At 39.5% G+C, this 16,724-nt stretch overlaps 1 protein-coding gene across 3 annotated transcripts in view; it reads left to right on the top strand.

Moving 5' to 3' along the window:
- Positions 1-16,724, top strand: part of Graf (GTPase regulator associated with FAK) — a 168,637-nt gene that overhangs the window by 44,499 nt on the left and 107,414 nt on the right. For all 3 annotated transcript variants that reach the window (XM_089240022.1, XM_089240021.1, XM_089240023.1), the window contains exon 2: positions 7,428-7,523. In XM_089240022.1, coding sequence (XP_089096148.1) covers positions 7,428-7,523 — 96 coding nt within the window. The remainder of the gene's footprint in view (positions 1-7,427; positions 7,524-16,724) is intronic.

A 16,724-nucleotide genomic window follows, 5' to 3' on the forward strand; every position in this document is an offset into this window, starting at 1 on the left:
ATTGCATTATTATTTTTTGAAAGTTTCTTATAATATAGAGTGCATATGAATCAATAAGTGAATGTGTGTGTGGAATTGAGTATGGCTTTCGGAGTATTAATTAACATTCAGTAATTTCGATCGTGGGTAGCATCATCCATGTTTTGAAAGAAATTCTGAAATAGGAGTAAAAGACGATGTTGCATACACGAGTGAAACGTGAATCAGAATTGTCCCTTGAATTAGATATGCATCGTAATGTGGTAATAGTGGTGGCCCTAAGAATTGGTACGCCTCAGCAGAGACACTGCTGTACTCTAATTTACCTGGTCCTCAGGATTAGTTATTGGCAAAATCTAGGTCCTTTTTGAGTGAAAGTGGGTCGGGCGTTGAAGACCAAACGACTAACTTATAGAGTGTGTAAGCATGGGGGTGACTAGAGTAAGAATGAGTAACCGAAAGAGCGACTTAAGAGACAGATGCGTATTTATTGGGGATGAGGACCAAACGGGCTATGTCACCAGACTAGAACTGGAGAAGGGGAGCAAAATTTGTGCAGCACCCCCCCCCCCCCCCCCACAGCCGGCAAACTGTAAATCTGCCTTTGGGTTCGTAAGATATTTTATTGACATCTGAATTTGATGATTTGTCGACACCTGGCCCCTATGGTGACAGTCCGAGGACGGTCAGCAAAAGAGCATTTGTTACGATGAAAATCGTTTTTAAAAAATGACCGATGAAGCACCACCTGTTGGGAGTTTTCATGAGATTTTCAGGTAATTGTGTTTTGTTTTTGAATGTACAGGGTGTCCCATAAGTTCGTAAATAGTTTAAAAAGTTATAAAATTTGAAGGAATTAGAATATTGGAATGCAGTTTTTGAGAAAGTTATTCTCACGAAAGGGGGATTTTTCTTTGATACAGAAAAAAGTTGGTTAAAATTTTTGTTGATAGAGGGCCTTGTACGGAATCAAAGAGCTGGAAATATGCAAATCATTGTTCCACAAAAAATGAAGGGTGTACGACTAACAGTTCATTTTTGAATTTTCACGTTATTTACACTTACATAAGGTTTTTATTGTTATGTTGACATTGGTGGATATGACACTATTGGTGGAGTTGTTTCTAGTATGTATATATACCTGTTCACATTCTGTCGTGATACGTCTGTTCACATTGCGTACAAAACTCGGATTTCTCACTTGTCAAATGACTCTCCCGGCATATCCATAATTATCAGAAGAAATTCACTAAAATCACTTACAAGTGGTCATAAAGCATGTCCACAGGCGCACACAGGAATCGGTCAAATTGTCTCGAAAAGAACACGGTAGCTCACTAGCTCCCATATCGATCTAGGAACCCCCCTTAACCCTCCCTCCCTCCCTCTCTCTCTCTCATTCCCTGTATACGGGTGTGCGTTCACTTTCTTCGCCGTCCATTAGGGGAAACTCAAATGTATCATTTCTTGGTGTAATACTACTTGGAAATCGTTCTGGGAGGTCCCGTGATCAATAATAAACCCTTTCTTCTTCTCCCCCCTTTTAACCCAGAGAAGGCCATTTTAGAGAAAACGACTGGAAATCTGGCCGTCATTACCATCCGTTTTGAGGCCCCCCACACTTACTTTTCCGCCACCCATTTTACCTCATTTGGCTTCTCTTTTACTCCAATCCGTTGCATCCTTTTGGACCCACATACACTACATACCTACCTTCTTCACCGCGCACCAACTCCCGCCACATCCTTATACTGTGTGTGCATACCTACCTGGGAATGGTGTGTGTGTGTATGTACAGATATACCATTTTCTGGAAAGGGCTCTTTTGCTGTAAGTGGTGCGATATGCACACGTGGCTGGTTTCCCGTGATTTTTCGGTCCTGTGAACGCCAATTTATGACGTCCCCAGAGACCGTTTCTTTACCTTCGCGTTGCCATCATTACCTGTCTTTCTTCATATCCCTGTGGAATTTGCTTGGGTTTTTTTTTTTGGGAGTTGGGGCGTGTGATAACCCGTGGACACGGGTCGATGTCTCTGATCTTAGATATATTCTGGAATATTCTATCTTCTCTTTGCATAAAAAACATTTTGTTCCGCCATTTTTGTTCTTGGATAGCTTTTATATATATTGTCCTCTAATTTGTTTCGATCAAATTGGTGTTCGAAACAAGGCGGGGGGAGATTTTTGAATATTTGGATACACATGACGGGACATAATGTATGGTTCAAATTATGTGTATTTGCTTCGTAGATTTTTTTTCTTTGTCGAAACATTCAATTTTCTTTGCCTACAGCCTTCGCGTGTCTTTCTATGCTCTGAAGACAATGACACGATTTGGCGATGCTAAATCACTCTCGAGCCGTCAGATGTGATTTGCGACGATATAGTATCCGTTCCGATGAACTCTCGCGATTTTTCCACGTTGCGTCCGCGAATTTCAAAAACTTCCTATGCATGGATTATTCATAAAATGGTTGCTTACGAACTTCTCCCACAGTGGGTATACGCCAGCGTTAGGTTACCACAAATTTCGATAGAGTAGTGGGGGGGGGGGGTGACCAACTTGGGATGGTATCAGTAACGGCACGCGAAGAGCCGGAGTTACACCTTATCTTGAGGATACGAACCGTTGTGCACGTTGGTTTCTGATTCTGCAAGTCGGCGCCACTGCTTATTGGTTTCAAAAAAACTTTAGATTCAGGTTTTTTAACCACTCCGTAACGGCGCAGAATCGCAAAATCGTAAATCAGCGTCAAGGGCAGAGATACGGGGGCATCCCCCCCCCCCAGCTTCAGTAGCGGAGCCGACTGATCGAACGTATATGCATATACAGTGGAACTTCGGTTAACGACCAATTCGCATAACGAGCAAAAATTTTGACTCGGTTAACGAGCGATTATTCGCATTACGAGCCTGTGTGTTATACCCTTAGCTTCTGCCGCCCCCCTGGAACTCACGTTGGGAATCACTGGTCTAGCTCATAAAAAGGAGCCACTACTTGCAGATATTGTGTGCTTGGGGGAAAAGACCATGGACTGGAGATGCATGAGGATGGCATTCAAGAAGTAATGTGGTGAAAAATGTCTAGGAGTTTGACGGTAGATGAAGTAATGGATCTTTTTTGCACGCACCAGCAAGAGTTTATGGACGGTATCTCATCTGAGGAAGAGAGAAGTCCCTCATGTAAAATGAAATTAGAAGGGCGTGTAGAATGTGGGGAATCTGTGCAAAACTCTGTAGGGAAAAACCACCCAAATAAAGCTGTAGCAGAGAGTGTGTGAGCAATGAATCTGTCCAACGAACATTTCAATTTCCCATTTCCCAGAAATCCAAAAAAGTTAGGCAACAGCAAGCGGGATTCGATAAGATTATTTTTGAAAGCCACGTAGAAACAGAATTAGTTCGTAAACAAAAGTGAGACTCTAAATCGCCCTAAACGATAGTCCTCCCCTCTCTCGTCATCTAGAGTAAGTTAATTTGTAAACATTAGTGTATTTTTTAATGTTTATTTATGACGTTATTTATATATTATGTATATTTTATTACATTATGTATAAATCGATTGAATGCAGTTTTAAATTAGTCATTTTCAAGTGAATGAATAATTGTGGAACGAATTATCTGAGTTTCCATTGTTTCGTATGGGGGAAGTTTGATTCGATTAACGAGCGATTCGTATAATAAGCACATTGGTGGAACGAATTAAGCTGGTTAACCGAAGTTCCATTGTATACGAATTGGCATCATCATGCCCTTCCCTCAGCCGTCTTCATGGGGCCCACAGACTTTCGTCTATCTCCGCCTCTGAACAGCGTACTCTATGTTCGTACCCTTAATGTTGGGTTTTACACGAAGTAATCGCTGAATATGGGAAATATGGAATGGCACAGGAATGAATGAAACATATGTAACTATTAAGTTCCATCCCCCCCCCCCTTCCGTCGGATGTAACTTAATAGTTCCGTATGTTCCAATCATTCCTGTATTCCTATAGTCAGAGATTACTTCGTGGGGGTGGGGGTGGGAGGGGGCTCCCAGTCATCATCATCGTCGTTCTCGAAAGTACGACAAAAAATACGGGGGCAGGGGAACAGCAGGATTTCAGAGATGGTTTTGAGGGGAGCGGCATGGTTTGAAAAAGGTTGAAATCCACTGGTCTATTGGTACATGAATGTGTGTTTAAACACACACATACACACTACTACTACTACTACTAAACCAGACATGCACCTAGCCCAACCTCTGCTGAACTTCTAACGAATTGGTACATGTTGGAATGTGTGTGTGTACGTATAGTGAACCTTCCGTGAAATTTGTTTCTGTGTAGTGCTGAAATCTGCCAACAATTTTTTTTTAAACTATGGGTTTTTCCTCAACTCATAGTGAGTGAAGTGTAATGAATGAATAATTATACCGTTGTGTAGAGGCCTGTTGCTCTCTGCGGCGAGACATTTTAACGGGGAGATCGGGCTCGCATTCGCGCCTCGAGGTTGGGAACCGCGGAAAACACACACATGCACACTGCCGATGTGATTCAAAACAGGCGTCTATTAGAAGAGAAAGTAAATGTAAAAGAATCTTTCAATTAAATAGAGAGAAATTTTTGATGCGGCGAGTTTCAATTTTGAAGAGTTATAGCATTCTGTTGTAGAAGAGGGAAAACACACATTTTTTAATTAATCATTCTTTTTCCCCCAATATTGTAATCTTTCCCTCTCTCTTTCTTTTTTAATGTGAATTAAAATGGGACCATTTGTTCCAATTCCACGCCATTTCGGAATATTCAAGTTGTGGCGGAACTCATTAATTTGAATGTTGGCTTTTCTTTATTAGTTAATTGGATTATAAAAAAAAAAAAGGAACCCAATCCGTTGTCGGGTTCGATAAAAAGGGTCCTTGACCCCCTTTACTTCTTCCCCTCCTTTATTGTCATCATTAATTTCCTTTTTTTTGACTGACTTTCAATGACTCAAAGTATTCTAAAAATTTTAATATTTTCCGTGCGGTTGATCGAACCAACTGCCGTCGTTTCTTTTTCCCTAAATAATTTTGAGAACTTCTGTGATGTTTAGTTGTACCCTTTACTGACAGGGCCGCAATGGGGGGGGGGGGAGAAAGCAGGTGGGTCTGGTGGCCAGGGCGCTGGATCATAAGTTAGCTCAAATTTTACCCAATAACCCAAGGGTGCGCGCAGCCTTTTGGAGAAGTTTTTAAGTTCCGCAGAGAGGGATATGAACGAGGTACATGTCTGGTTTAGTAGCCTTTTGGAGAGTTTGGGCCACCTCATTAGACTTTGAAAACGTGTCGTGGACCACTTAAGTGATCTGTAAATGTGCTGCAGGTTACTTTAGCGATCTGTTAATGTGTCACGGACTACTTAAGTGATCTTTAAGTGTGATCTGGAGCTGTGCCGCTGGTCACTTAAGTGATCTGTAAATGTGTCGAGGGTAACTTCAGCATCTGGAAATGTGCTGCGGACCACTTAATTGAAGTGCGAATGTGCCACTTGAAGTGATCTGGAACAGCGCCCAGGTCACCTAAGTGATCTATAAATGTGCTGCGGTCTGCTTAAGTGATATTTAAATGTGCAGCGGGTCACTTAATTGATCTGAAATTTCCCTCGGACTACTTAAGTGATCTAAAAACATCCCGGGTCACTTTAGTGATCTATGAATGTACCGCAGTTCATTTAAGTGATCTGGTAATGCACCGCGAAGTTCATTTTTCCAAATTTAGGTTTGAGATCGCGGGTCATATCAACTGACTCCGATGGCCACATTTGGCCCGCAGGCCATGGGTTGAGCATGCATGCTTGCTCCTGCTGACGAAGCACCTAGTTGCGGGCGTGTGTTCCGATTCGTTTGAAATTCCGCAGAGGAACGTGTACTAGGTACTAGAGAATGTGAGGGAGGCAGGGTGAGGAGAGAGTTGGTGATGGGCGGCCTGGGGGGGGGGGGGGGGAGGTTGGATTTTCTTGGGGTGGCTTCGCTTGGCTGAAACATCAGTAGGTTTTCTTGGTGCGTCCGCGGTCTTATGACCACTGTGCTTAAATTGCAATAGCGATAGAGCCTGGACGTGCTTGGTTCATTCTGTATTCTGTACTAGGTACGTGTACTGTTGAATAGTAGTGTACCCTGATGAATCACACAACAGTATGCTTTTCTGTGGTTTTCTAACTTCTAGGCTAGTGGGTGCGCAACCTTCGGCCTGCGGAAGGTGCTCCTAAAAAAAGGTATCAATATATATCAATCACTTGATCATTTTTGTCACACCACTGTCATTTTCTGCACACGAGGGCTAATTAGACCGGGACCAACAATTTATTGCCGATTTTGAACTGCAACTTTTTTTTTTTATACTCACCGAGAAGTTGGTCCGCTAACCCCTCAATGTGGGACTCCCTGCGGTAGTAATCTTTTTCTGTGGTGATGCCGCCGTTTCTGTTGTACCCCTGTGTCAGGAAAGTTTCTGACAATGACGAATCGAACTCGCGACACCTCTAAACACCCTTTGGTACTTTAGGTCAGTGCCTTACGACCTGGGCTATACCTCGTCCTCAATATTCACACCACGATAAGGATATCAGATTCTTTCCTACGAATTGATAGGTTGTGCAGCTCTGTTCTATATAGGCTGTCTCTTCTTAAAAACATTCTCGCCACACAATGATCAGTAGATTCCCAGCTAAGTTGAGCCCGTTTATAACGAAATTAAATTGAGCCCGCTTATAACGAAATCGGATGTTGGGAAGTATCGCTTATAACGAATTTTTCCCTGTCTCAGAGAACCTTCAATACCAATAGTGTTAGAAAAATCACTTATAACGGATTGCCATTTTTATGAATAGGGGCCGTTCAAGTATTACGTAAGCAAATTTTTAGCCATTTTTGACCTCCTCCCTCCCCCCTTGTCAGCAAAATTTCGTCATCAGCTCTGCCCCCCGAATCGTAACTCATACTTTCACATAAAGGGTGGTTGATGACGTATGCATTATCCAAACCCCCTCCCCCTTTGTCATCAGAAGTCAGCAAATCGGAAACCCCCCTCCCCCCCATTGATGATGACGTAATACTTGAACGGCCCCATATCAGATACAACGGAGTTGGTTTTTTTTCGTGAGAATGGATATTTTTATAGAAAATTAAGTTCCATAAAATCAGGAAGTCTCCTTATGGAAAAGTGACACCTATCGGTGATTTTTCCTGACGAATAATATGATGCAAATAGCATACTCAGTCGATTTTCATGACTTTCTGTCCGCTCTGTACAAGAAGGTTTATGTCATAGTTTCCCAACCTTTTTTGTCCCATCGCCCCCCAACGCAATCTAACCCATAGGATCCTATGTTATACCCGTAGCTTCCACCGCCCCCATGGAACTTTCCATCGCCCCCAAGGGGGCGTTTTCATCAATTTTTTTTAATTTATTTATTTTGTGTCTTTGCAGCTTTGTCACGGGCGCAGAGGAACTTGGCTAACACCCTGTGCAACTTCAACCTAGAGTGCATCGATTGCAGCCAAACGGATGACGAACTGGTTATAGGTGATACATATAGCTTTTTCATTTTATTTACTTTCATTTTTCGATCACGTGATTCACATCTACGATATGAGTCGTCCAGTTGTGAAACTCGTTAAGCGGCATCCGGATTTGTTTATAGAAAGTAAAGGCCGCTTGTTTTTTTCAAAATGTTAATCTTAAGCCGTTAAAATGTTAAATTTCAAGCAGTCAGTTCGAAAAATACTCTCTAGAACAGGGATTTCCCCCAAAGTAGAGGTCCTCGCGGAGCCCTCGATGGTTATAAGTAGGCTGACCATATTTCCTCGAGAGAAATAAAGGAAATTGAGGTTCCAAATATGGGACATCGCCAATTATCGCCAAAAAACGACGCCAAAACTAAACAAAGTTTCCAAATATTGCTGAAAGTACGGGAAAAAATCAATAATGGTGGGAAATGAAGCATTACTGCCAATTGCAGTGGATTAAAATGAATTCCACGGAAAAAAAAAACCGTTCAACAAGATAAATGTGGGAGATTAATACAGTCAAACCTCGTTAATGAGTCACTCTTGGGAGCGCAAAAATATGACTTAGTAAGCGGAGTAAGCCATAGCTGTGCCAATTCCAATTGGGAGTTCCAAAAAGTGACCCGGTAAGCGGAGTGACGTGTTAACCGGGTGACGCACTAACGAGGTTTGACTGTACTCTTATTTATAGTTGTAATTATCGAAAAAATTTATGACTTGGAAAAATAATTTCAATCTTTGACTTCAATGAAGAATAAAAATTCAAGTAGGCTTCGTGTAAAAAACGGGAGAAGCCGGGACATTTTTTGCCAAAAAAATCGGGACTGTCAAAGAAAAAATACCGGGACTGTCCCGGGAAATACAGGATGTATGGTCACCGTACTTATAAGGCTACTACTACTAAACCATACATGTACCTCGTCCATATTCTTCTGCGGAATTTCTAATGAATTGGTACATATTGGGATGTGCATGTGAGTGTTATGAACCTAAAGTGAAGCTTGTTTCTGTGTAATGCTTGTTTTAGTGCTGCTATCTACCACATATTTTTTTGAACTATGAGTGAAGTGTAATGTTTGGCTGTTGAGCGGAACCCTTGATTAATTAAAATTAACATAGAATTGGTTAAAATAGCATAATAAAAGGTATTTTCTTTCGATATTTAAATTTTTTACCGGAATATTTAACTTTTTTAAATTTAAGGTGGGCTTGGGAATTGTCTTATTGCCATTTATTTCACCTGCACTCACATGTTTTTTGTGCAAAGAATTCTTATATCTGTGCAGAATGACAAAATAGCGAGCTACCTCTCTCTTATACAACATAGGAATTTTTTTCTGCAAAGCAAAAAAACTCGGAAAAATGTACACGGAGAAGCATACTCAGTCATTCTCAGACTCTAAAACGTCCATATCTTCTAAACTTATTAACCATGAAAAAATTGCGCACCCTTCTTACTCATCGTCTACTCATCCTACTTTTCCTAGTTTTTAATAAAATGGTCTACTTTTGTCCTACTTTTCCATCAATTCCTATCAACAAAATTGATGTGATTGATTTTAATTGAACAGGGAATCATTGATATATTGCCAAATGTTGTAGATTGCAATTAATGATTCTGCAGAAGCAGAAATTGTAACGTTTTTAAGGTTATTTGGGGGTGGTGTATGTGGACCATTTGGTTTATTAATTTTTCATTTGTTTAGTTTGGGAGTTCAACAAGTATAGCAGTCATTAAAAACGTCTGTCTGGATGGAAAAATTATTTTGTATTTACTACTTCAGGGTCTTGGATATTAACTAACATTTACCATATTCAAAATTATGGTGCACATTTTGTGTATAGGTGAAACAATAGTTTGCATTACAAAACAGTTGGATACACAAGCCCTTTGGTGAGTCTGATGCTACCCAATAGCATTCAATTGTCTTGTATATTTTTAAGGCATGAGAAGAGGCATAAACAATATTTACAATGCTCAGTAAAGAACTAGAAATGGAAGGGTTTCAAAATTGTCAGAAACATGATTGTCATGTGATTACACTGGCATTGAACAGTAAAATGTAAAAAATATTTTAAAAAATCCCTTTAAAAAAAATATGGGTGTTGTAGTAAAACCATCAGACATCTTGACTTATTTATACACATTAGACTTTGTAGTTTAAAAATTTTCACTGTGCTACTGTGCTTCTGAAGTGGTCTTAAAAGAGTGCCATTCTTAAAAAAGCTTGCATGCCTTCATAATTTGCTGTGCGCTGTTCAAGAGAGTTGAAAGACGACTGTGAAGGACTCTAAAAAAGAATGTGATAAATATTATGAGACAGAAAAGAATTATCTGCGTTTTGACCAAAAATTGTTTTTATAACGAAGTCATTTTTGTCATTTTGCTTTGGCTTCAGTCAAGCAAGGATACTGAAATATCATAGGATACTGAAATAACGCTGAGAAAAAAAAAATTAATTTACATTTTTTTGAAATAAAAACAATTTTTTAGGGATTTTTAAAAAAAATTACGCTATGATTATGGTGTCAAAGGGGCATACAGACCCCCCATCCTACTTTTAGTCCAACTTTTTTCTAATTTTTTGAGTGGGAGCCCTGCCTATAACCAACAAACGGTAAACAAAATTTTATCAGCCAAAATATGCCTTCTAGAAAATAACTGTGCATTACAGGATGTATTATATTGAGATACATCAATAAACTGGAGCCCTTTCTGCCACCTATCTAATAAAAAACACAACTGTTATAATTGTTCGATTTTAATTGGTGACCAGTTTTTGATCAATGAGCCACGTAAAAAAAAAAAACCAATATAGTATGATGTTAATAAACATTTTTTGAGCAATAATGTAGATTTAATTATGAAGTTTGAAGCAAAACTTTAACAGTTAATGTTTGTACTTAGAAAAATAACATTAGTAATACACGCAAAGTGTCACCTACTTTAATTAAGCATGTTTTTCTGATAAAATTTTATTTTTACCCATTTGTTGGTTATGGATAAAAGTAACTAAGAAAGGTACAATTTTTTCATGGATAATAAGTTTACAAACTATGGGCGTGTATAGTCTGAAAATGATTGAGAATGCTTCCGTGTACATAGTTTTTTGCTGTGCAGAAAAATTCTCTATATCGTATAAGGTAGCATGTTTTGTCATTCGGCAAAATGTATCGAAATTCTGTGAGCACAGAAACAACAGGACTATGCAGGGGAAATTGAAGAGAATGTGTTCACTACCTGGTAAATAAAAAGTATCCTTGGTACATCCGAAATAAACAATTTTATTTAGCTCAGGCAGGATTTTTTTAAGCCAGCAGTTAAGCGTTAATATGTAACGATATTATTTAGATATATTAACGGTATACTATTTACTTACTCAATGTGCAAGAGAAAGCGTTGAAGCATGGTCACCAAAAATTTCTAAATTTGGACTTACTAACTAAATTCTAAACTAGGACATGAGGACGCATGCGCGGGCATCTTTGGCTATATTCAGTACATATGTTTGCACGAGATGACGCCACATCAACAATAATCTACAGTTGTTTTCCATAGGGTTACCAACCGCCCTCCTTTTTGATGTCGTTTCAAGCTTCCTCCTCCTACGTTTCGGAAAATTCACCTTTTTTGTCCTCCTTTTCAGGTTTCCGGAATTATTTTTCATTTTTTTTTTTGGGGAAATTTTTCTTTTCTCCACTTTGAAACATATATTTCTTCATTGATATGAGTGTTTTTTCTTCCTACACGCATTCACCAATAGTCTGAGAAAAATTATAAATTATTATAAACCTTTAATTGGTTGTAATAGTGGCGCCATCTATTGAGAAAATTGGAATAAACGCCGTCACTAAGGATGCGTACGCAGACGTCCTCCTTTCTCTGTCTTCGGATATGGTAACCTGGCCTTTTCTGGTGCATAGGGGCACTCCACGATAATGGAATTAGGTGCTATGAGAAATATCAGGTGCCACTTGGACAAATGCCTTATTTTTCCACGTGGAAATTCGATCAATTGACGTGGGATACATAATTTTAGCTTCCCACCCCTCCGTAGGTGGATTTATCGTTTATGGCCTCTGGACCATACAAATTTTGCTGCCATTCACCCATTGTAGTGTAGTTTTCTTGACTCATTTCTCATTATTTTTTTACTCATTCCTCCGGATTAGCGGCCCTGGATTATATCACCCCCCCCCCAGCCTCCTCCTACCACACCGTAAATATGCCTTTGTGTCACTCTTCGGTCGTCCACATGCTTTCACACCCTCTAGGTCCTTGTTTTCGACCCTTGCTCTTCTGGTCATTCTTTTGGTCGCTCACATACTTCCACGTTCTCCAAGTGATCTGGATTTTTTTTTGAACAAATCTATCTCATTAAAATTCAAAACAAAGAACAGTTTTACGCATATCAGTAGCAAGAAAGTTTTCTTCTTTGAAAGCTATCCGGGATTTTTAAGGGTTTCGTAGCGTTTGATCATGCGGAACCTCCAAAAAAAAGTTGTCGCGGAATCCCGCAGAACACCAATTGGAAACCCCGTGCTCCAGAAAAGTTTCTTTTTCACTTTCTGTAAGAAATTCTGGATGGCACTTAACGAGTTTTGCAACTGGATGCACTCATATATAGATGGCGAAATTACAATGAGATGGCACCGGGACAACTAGCTAATTTAAGCAGAAAGTTCTCTAACTAGTCAGTATCAATGTTCGTGGGAAATATAGGACTTTCAGCTCGTTTTTCTGATATTCAGTATTTTTATTCCCACTTTAACTAGTTTTTAACAGCCTCTTTCTCCGAGAATGGGGCAAAAATCCCTCTCAATCACTCTGATAGCGCTGTAATGAGGTTTTAATATTCCCTTATCGTCCCTTACTTTCTTTAAGATGGAAGAAAAGAAACTTGTGTGAGAATCTCCTAACTTTTCTTTCAATGGCGGAGTATTTTTCTTGATGTGGTGCTGCTTATCCCTGATCGTATAAGATTTTCTTTTATGTGTTCAGTCGGGGTTGCACAACCTCTGGCCCGAGGGCCAAATGCGACCCACCAAGAGGTCTCATTCGGCCCGTGAAAGGTGTTCCAGTAAAAAAGATCAATATACACAGCACGATAAATGCCTAAGCTGACCATATTTCCATAATATCGATAAAAATCGCAGTCCATACGGGTTGTCACTAATTACTGCCAAAAAAAATGGCATAGACAAGTAAAGTTGCCAATTACAGCCAATAAGTTTACAAAGGCAAGTGAAGTTGCCAATTTTTGCCAAAAACTTGCTAAAGGCAAGTTAAGTCGCCGATTATAGCAAAAGAAAAAAAAAATTCAAAGGCAATTAAAGTTGCCCATTTCGCAACTCGGAAGTTCGACAGCCGGGAAGGGGCTATTATTTTGTTAGTCAGTTTCTCATCCTATCTCTCAGTAAAGATCTAAAAGCAGCAGCTACTAAATTTTTTGGAACATCCCCCGTTTTCTCTGGGAGCATGCTGTTTCATACCGACATGTTACTTCGGAAATGAACCGTACAATATCATGGAGAGAGAGAGCGAGCTTATTAGGTGGAGGATGTAGAAAAGTTGCGTAAGCATGAGAACAGGTGCGTATAATGACTCACGAGCTCAGCGGAAAGAGCAGAGGAAATGCAGATAAAAATTCTTTTTCCCGAAAATAAAAAAGAGATATGGATGAGCCACATGGAGAAGAAAAATCAGATCAGGGCACGTTTTCGCTTCTTTTTTTTTGTTTTGTTTGTGTCTGATGTCGTGACAGACCCTGACAGTGAGAAAATTCCCTACACATTCGATGTCAGACGAGGCATGACCCATAAAAATATTTTTTGGTTTGGATTAAAATAGAAAGAGAATTGGGCCAATTATTTCAACGCTAAAGAGTCGTACGAGGACATGTCGTATTGCAATGACCACCAGCCCGATGCTTTTGTGCATTTTTATTGTTTATTGTAACAAAGATCGAGTTAACTAGGCCAAATTATTTATAATTATCGTATTTCACGAAATGAGAGCCCCGGTGCTTATGTTTTTTTTCCTTTTTTTTGGAAAAAGTTATTTTAGAGGTGTTTGTGTGCGCTCTCTTATGCTGATTCTGAGTTTTAATAGAGCAAGGAACTATATAAGGTCATGTGTCAAAAAAATGGGTATTGGCTATTCGCCTCTTATGAATATAGGTGCTCTGTAGGCTCATTGCTTGGCTTAGTTTTTCTTGTTAGTTAGTCAGTTTGGCTTGGGAATGACTGTGATTTTTTTTGAAACGCAACTTTTTGGGACTTGCGCTTCTGGGTATTTTTTAAGAACGCGATTTTTGAGAATTGTTTCGCTGAGTCTTTTCAACGTAAATTTAGAGGATTACGGTGCTGGGTCTTTTCAACGTAATTTTAGAGGATTGCGGTGCTGGGTCTTTTCAACGTAATTTTAGAGGATTACGGTGCTGGGTCTTTTCAACGTAAATTTAGAGGATTGCGGTGCTGGGTCTTTTCAACGTAAATTTAGAGGATTGCGGTGCTCAGTGTTTTTTGAAACGCAATTGTAGAGAAATGTGACGCGAGGCCTTTTTTTAAACTTACCTTAATTATAGAAGAGGGGCCATTCAAGTATTACGTAAGCAGATTTTCAGCCATGTTTGACCTTCCCCCTTGTCAGCAAAAGTCAGCAAAACACTGACCACCACCCCCCCCCCCGCCAGCAGCTTAGAATATTTCATATACAAATACAACGCCACAACAGGCAAATTGCCCAACGAGGTGGCTGACTTAAGAACATCATGGATCCCGAACCCTTTTTTACCCTACCTACGAGCCCTACCTACTACTGCTACACCACACATGCACCCCGCCCACAACCCCCCCGCGGAACCCCCAACGAATCGGTGCATGCGGGAATGTGCGTGTACGTGTAGTGAAACCTGACGTGAAGTTTTTTTTGTTTCTCTGTAATGCTTGTTATGTGTAGTGCTGCCATCTGCCACCAGTTTTTCAAACTATGAGTGAAGTGTTATGATTGAATGATTTTTCGTTGTAGGACTGTTGCTCTCTGTGGCGAGACTTTTTAACGGGGAGATCGGCTCGCATTTGCGCCTTGAAGTTGGGAACCACAGAAAACAAACTTCAGCCGACCACCACTGTGGGGTTCGAACCCGGATCCTCGCATCGCGAGTCCGTCACTATAACCACTCGACCACCACAGCGGCATATATATATCCATATCTTCGAAAAGGGGTGGTTGATGACGTGAGCGACCTTCAAACCCCCTCCTCCTCCCCCCCTTGTCATCAAAAGTCAGCAAATCCGAAACCCCTCCCACCTCGATGCTGACGTAATACTTGAATGACCCCAGACTGGCGTTGGGTGGTTTTAAAAACGTAACTTTTGAGAATTGGTAGCCCTTTGGTCTTTTGCACGTAATTTTAGAGCATTGTAGCACTGGGTCTTTTTCATGTAATTTCATAGGATTACGGCGCTGGGTTTGTTTTTTAAAAAATGTAATTTTAAAGGATTGTAAGGTTGAATTTTTTAAAAAACAATTTTAGATAATTGTGGTGTGCTGAGTCTTTTTTTTTTTTTTAAATTGTAATTTCAGAAGATTCAGGCTTTGGGTCTTTGTAACACGCAGTTTTTGGTGGCTCTTTGTGTGTTTATAAAACGTAATTTCATAGGACTACGGTGCTGGGAATTTTAGAGGACTGAGACTCTGGGTCTTTTTTAAAAGGTAATTTGGTCGGCATTGCGGCGTTTGGTCTTCTGAAAACATAATTTCATAAATTTGTGGTATTAAGTATTTCATAGAATTGTGACATTGGGTTTTTTAAAGTAATTTCATAGAATTGTGACATTGGGTTTTTTAAAGTAATTTCATAGAATTGTGACATTGGGTTTTTTAAAGTAATTTCATAGAATTGTGACATTGGGTTTTTTAAAGTAATTTCATAGAATTGCGGTGCTGGTTTTTTTTTTTGTAACATAATTTGAGGATATTGTGACATTGGGTCTTTTTAATAAAAAAGACCCAATGTCTCAATTCGATTTTGAAAATTTGTAGCCCTTGGTATTTTTTTAAAACGTAATTTCAATTTCAAACAACTGCGACGCTGTGTCTTTTTAAAACGTAATGTCAAAGGATTGTGGCATTGGGTCTTTTTTTTTTTTTTTTTTTTTAAAGTAATTTTAGAGAATCGTGACGCTGTTTTTTTGTTTTAATCGTAATTTCAGATGTTGAGTCTTTTTAATTTCATAAAATTGTAGCATTGGGTCTTTTTTTAAGTGATTTCGTAGGATTGCGGCGCTGGTTTTTCTTTTTAAATGTAATTTGCGGCCGTTCAAGTGTTACGTCATCATCGATGGGGGGGGGGGTTTCCGATTTGCTGACTTTTGATGACAAGGGGAGGAGGGGGGGTTTGGATAATGCTTACGTCATCAACCACCCTTTATGAAAATATGAGTTAGGATTCAGAGGGGCAGAGCTGATGACGAAATTTTGCTGACGAGGGGGTCAGCGTTTTGCTGACTTTTGCTGACAAGGGGTGGGTCAGAAATGGCTAAAAATTTGCTTACGTAATACTTGAACGGCCCTTTCAGAGAAATGTGGCACGGGCCTGTTCAAAACGTAATTCCTTTCTTTTTTTGAAACGTAATGCAAAGGATTGCGGCGCTGTGTATGTTTTAATCCTAGATCACTAAACTCAAATCAGTGGTGTGTTACTCAGTAACTAATCTATTAGATAGTCTGTTAGACGAATGTTTAGTTATAAATACAAATACAAATACAACGCCACAACAGGCAAAATGCCCAACGAGGTGGCTGATAAAAAGATGCCCATAAAAATATGGTTGTCATATGTTTCAAAAATACAGCAACCCAATTAAAAATGCAATTAACACTTAAAATCACTTAACATTATTAACACATTAATAAACACTTAAATTATCTATGGTTAAAGTAATTTAAGAGGATTATAGGTCGTTGGGTCTTTTTTTTTTCAAGTACTAATTTCGTAAGATTGTGTGGCTCTAGGTTTTTAAAAACGTAATTTTCAGTGTTCAGAAGCTAATTTTATTTATGGTCGTAATTTCAGAGGTTTGCTGCGCTTATGTTTGATAGAATATTAATTGTAAGCGCATGGACCCATAAAGTTATTCTTCGCCGAACAAATGAGTACTAGCTATATTCGGCATTTGTGGTTATGTACGCCATAAGTTTATTGTGCTTTTG

The sequence above is a fragment of the Pholcus phalangioides genome, unplaced genomic scaffold, assembly GCF_987345545.1.
Source record: "Pholcus phalangioides strain wild (caught in Gottingen) unplaced genomic scaffold, Ppha-v1.0 ptg000012l_1, whole genome shotgun sequence".
NCBI lineage: Eukaryota > Metazoa > Arthropoda > Arachnida > Araneae > Pholcidae > Pholcus > Pholcus phalangioides.